Genomic DNA, 5,247 nt, shown 5'->3' with positions numbered 1-5,247 from the left:
TTTTAACAAGCAATTGAAACCAAATTTCTAAGACAAATGAAGCATTATATACGATACATCTAGACATTTAATTTGGTCCCCATAGAAATTTCAAGCACAATGATAACAACAATTTTCTTCAAATGTAAAAAAAAAAAAAAAGTTAGAAAAATTAAAAATGGTTTTAAAAAATACTATGGTTTCTTGAAAATTTTCCCAGCAGCAACAGCAGCATCAATAACATCAGTGATTACTCTAACAACAGTAGTAATTGAACATGTATTTTCTTTGAATGTTGGAGATCCTGATTTTGTGAACTTAGCTACACAACTCAAGAAGTTCTCATTGCACTCCAAATTTAGATAATTATCTGTCAAATAAAAAATAACAAAAATAGCTAAGAACAATGAATCCAGAATTTAGAATCAATAAGTTTGTAATGAATAAATACTCGCTAGTATATACATATACACACACATATATATAGTCTATGTTTAAATTTATGTAATGTAGTTTGACTTGACACAGAGTTTAAGAAAGAAAAATGTTTATGTAGCTATAAATATTTCATTAAAGGTAAAGTTGGGATTTTAAAGTTAAATGGTTATTAAATATAAAAATGTGTCATTGTTTTTTTAGACTAACTAAACAAGAAAGTGAATCATATAAATTGGGACAAAAAAGTACTCTGTCCGTCCACTTTAAATTGTCATAGTTTCCTTTTTTAGAGTCAAACTATAAAAACTTTGACTTACATTTTACGATGTATTTTTTTATCATATTGACATGCAAAAACATTGCAAGTTATAATATTTTTCTTATAGTTTTTTAATATCTAAGTTTTTGCTTAAAATATCAAATTAATGTTATCTAATTTAACTTTCAAAATTAGCCAAATTAACTTTCGAAAAACATACATGACAATTAAAAATGGGCGAAGAGAGACTTTTTTTTTTGGGTAATTATATCTTTCTGGACCATCCTAAAAAATAATAATCGACATATGTATTTGCTTTGTATATTAAGAATAATAAATATACATTATCAGCATACACATTTTGTATCATAATGTAAACGCCTTTTTTTTAATTATATATATTTACATAGTTGGAGCCAAAAAATAATTAAAGTAAGATTCATTTATGCCAACAAACTATCACTAAAAATTATTTTTAAACCCTACTTGTGGATATGAAACAAGTTTAATAATTAAAGTAACATAGCATCTAAATAATATCCACTACTAAAAAAACATACAATTACCTCTAAAATATATCGATAATTCCTAGTTAATTCATCGTTAAATAGTTTTTAGCTAGTTAAATTTTCATATAATTCATCGCTAATTTATAAATAAATAAGATTAGCATGAAATTTTTACTGTTTAGCTATGAAATTTTATCACTCGCTAACTTGAATTTTGGCCAATCAAAGCTTCTCCATAATTTGAGTATGATAAACACCAACTTTGATGTGTCAACACATGCATTATTGACTACAACTATCTCCCATAATTCAAATATATTATTTTCTCTAGTTAGGTGTCTTGCAAAGCAACTTCCTCAGTAAAACCTTCTTTGTTACTTGTCACTCATTAATTTATTACTCCTCTGTCTCAATTTACGTGATACTTTTCGGATTTTGAAATTCAAAAAAATTATTTTTTATCGTAAAACTTTTATATATCTTTTAAATACTTTAAATTGTCAATTATTGTGATTTATAGTACTTTTACGTAGTTTACAAATCTATAAATTTCATTTTTAAAAACTTGAAAGATTTCATATGCAAATTTCCGATCAAACTTAAATTGTTTGACTCTCAAAAAATGAAAAATACCACATAAATTGAGGTAGAGGGAGTATTTTTACGAATTCACATAAATTGAGGTAGAGGGAGTATTTTTACGAATTGGACAAGTGAAGTTTTAGAATATATCTAGACATCTACGAAAAAATAAAGTAGAATTTAACTTTTATTTATTGGGGGTTGTAAGAAGATGTTTACATAATTAAGTCAATTAAAAATAAATGCAATTTATATTATAAAATATATTTTATTAATAAATTTCACAGGTAATATCCCACATAAATTATGTTATCTTCGACACCTCATCTTCACCCTTTCCCCTACAACTCTCAACCCCACCGCCCCACACCTCCAGCCCCACCTCGCTTGATATTTGTGTCACATTCTATACAAATATCTTTTAATTTAATTACGAATATAAAATTAAAAAAAAAACTCACTTATTTTTTTAAAAGATATTTTTCTCTAGAAAACATTTTCCATCATGCATGCTGAACACTCCTTATTTATCAACCCTTAACGCCATATCGTTAAAATTGAACTCCATATATAAGGGAAATGTGAATAATGCTTTTGTATTTTTACCATCATTATAAAATTGAGAACTCTTAAAGTAAATAACTTACTGTCTTTGTGTTGTATACATAGATCATGTTTCATACAACAAGCATCAAGTCCATCACATGGTTGTTCCCCTGGACATCCACTATACATAATTCCACAATACTTGCCATATCTTAGGAATGGAGGAACTGCAACAAAATCATTTTTAAAAATTTATTAAATATATAGAAATTATATAATTAAAAGTAGAAGTAGTTTTTAAATATAGAAAAAGAGTGTACCTGCACAAAACTTTGATTCACATGTTCTACTGCATTTTTTTCCTAAAAAAAAGAAAGAATTAAAATAGAAAAAGAAAAAGAAAACAAAAAAAAATTGATTAGGGTAAGGTTTGTGAATAATTAAGATGAAATTGGTATAATGGGATAGATAACAATATTCCTTTACTTTCAACCAGAATTTTCAAGTTCAAGCCCTGTTTTAAAAATATCTATTAATTTGGGTCCATCCCTACCTTACATATAAGGGTACTAATTAGCCCATTAGTTTGTACCCCTCCGGTCCTAAATCTTAGCCTACAATGTATAAAAATAATCATTATTGGTGTTAGAAGAACGAGAATTTTCCACATTAGTTGACGGTTAGGATTATACAATAGAGAAAAACACTATGCATCACCTTCTTAAAGGATATCTAGGCTATATATGGACAAAAGAAATTCATTTGCTTTGTAAGAATTTTCTACGATCGCTGACACGAATCGTGGTTATTGTAAATCCACTCAATGGATTAGGGTAGCCTCATTTTGCCTTACCAACCTTAGGGAAACTCCAAATACATGCCTAGATCGTTTGTACATACAGATCTTAGGTGCTAAGATCCAAAGACAAGAGGGAAACAATCCAGATCGTACGCTAAGGTCCTAAGAAAATTACTTAGTGGAAAAAGAAGTGATCGGGCGATGACAACCAGGAGGTGGGCTTGAAAGCAGCCGCTATGGAGAAGCACGTAATTAAGTTTCCTAAGTATTATTTTACAATTGAAGTACTACACTAAAGAATGGAAAAATACGAAGCTTCTCTACTCTAATGAGCAAATATATCACACAAATTTGAATTAGTCGAATTACTGAATTTGGAATATCATGAATATCAGTGGTGGAATCAGAATTTGCACTAAAAAAATTCAAAATATGAAGAAGTAAAACACACGAAAAAATTGATAAAGGTTCAACATCATAATATTCGTATGTATAAACAATATAATATCCGTTTATCCTACCTAGCTCCGCCTCCGAACATGATTATAGAAAAGCATGAGATGAGAGAGATATAGAAAGAAAAGTTTACCAAGGAGAGGCCAGCATTAGTTTCAACACCAAATTAAGTGCATGAATTTTGAAATTGGAGAATTAATTAAATTGGTGAAAATTGCTATGATGCAAAATACAAGAAAGTGTAGAGATAATTTCAATGACTGAAAAGAAGAAGCCATTGAACTAAGCACAGAGAAAGAGAAAAAAAAAGCACTGAATTATAAGACAAAGTTTTTTTTATTTAATTTAATAGAAAGGCTCTGATTTATAGGGAAAATGGTTGGTGACAAAACAAAAAAAATGTGTATAGAAACTGAAGCCTTTCTGGCTGAGTAGATGAGATGAAATTTGTCTTGTAACGTCTCGTGACATGTTTTTGGCACTATTTGGGCATGATATAAACACTATCAATTTTTATTTTATTTTTTAACAGTGAGAAGGATGTGAACCTCAATTATTTGATTCAATATTTACTAGGAGGATATTTTAAAAATATACGGTCCAGTATAAAATATTACGCTATGTAAAATATTCTTACGTAATTCAATATAATAGAGGAAGAGGTTAATTTGAATTATTTCTAATAAGTTAAGTACATTTTTTACTCAATAGATGAAAGGATGGGCGAATTTGATCCAATAGATAGAAGGGGAATAACTTTTAGATCATTTCTAATACATTAAAGGATATTTGTATAACTTTTTCCATTTAAATTATATCCTTCCTTTGTACAAAAAGTTACTATAGACATTGAAATTTTGCGAGAGTCTACCAGACGTGTTCAATTTTAGTTAAGACTTTTGGAGACTACTCATCAATCCTAAACCTTAGTTCATGTTTATATAGAGACTATTATATTCACTTGAAATGGTATCTCGAATATCCCATAAATTTTTGGATATTCACAAAGAGATCATAAAGATAGCTAATATTGTCTTTCTCAAAGGCATCTCGAATATCCCATTAGCTCTTGGGTATTCTAAAGATCAATATCTTGAATATCTCATAACTCTTTGGATATTAGCTATCAAGTTCAAGAATTCAAGCACTCAAGCATTCAAGTTGAAGAACGACTCAAGATCAAGAGCACCAGATTCAAGAACAAGCTCAAAAGCCCTTGAATTTAAGTACAACTCAAGATCAAATTCAAGTTCATCAAGATTATATTCAAGGTAAAACGCCGCGGATTTCTCTACAAGCTACAAATTCAAGAATTCAAACACTCAAAAATTCAAGTTCAAGAACGACTCAAGATCAAGACCACCAGATTCAAGAACAAGCTCAAAAGCCCTTGAACTTAAGTAAGTACAAGTCAAGATCAAATTCAAGTTCATCAAGAATATATTCAAGATCAAGCTAGAAGGCCCTTGAATTCAAGTACAAGTCAAGATCAAGTTCATGAAGATTATATTCAATATTACCTCAGAGGTCCTTGAATCCAAATACAAGTCAAGAACAAGTTGAAGATTCAAGAACAAGTTCAAGAGCCCTTGATTTATATTTGAAAAAATGAACCAAAGGATTCATCGAGATTGTAAACACTCATATTTTGAATAAAATATCACTACAATCATAGTGTT

General features: G+C 28.9%; 1 protein-coding gene across 1 annotated transcript; it reads right to left on the bottom strand.

Annotated features, from left to right (window-relative positions):
* Nucleotides 1-54: 54 nt before the first annotated feature.
* Nucleotides 55-4,866, bottom strand: LOC125807901 (phospholipase A2-alpha-like; the record flags this gene model as incomplete). The annotated part of the gene is made up of 4 exons (XM_049487688.1): nucleotides 55-349; nucleotides 2,415-2,540; nucleotides 2,634-2,675; nucleotides 4,758-4,866. Coding segments are annotated over 4 exons (453 nt in total), but the record flags the coding sequence as incomplete, so codon positions are not given.
* Nucleotides 4,867-5,247: the final 381 nt, after the last annotated feature.

This window comes from Solanum verrucosum, unplaced genomic scaffold, assembly GCF_900185275.1.
Source record: "Solanum verrucosum unplaced genomic scaffold, falcon-dt-bn FXZP01000921.1, whole genome shotgun sequence".
NCBI classification, from domain to species: Eukaryota; Viridiplantae; Streptophyta; class Magnoliopsida; order Solanales; family Solanaceae; genus Solanum; species Solanum verrucosum.
Note: the sequence above shows the minus strand (reverse complement) of the source record. Positions and strands in the feature narration are given on the sequence as shown.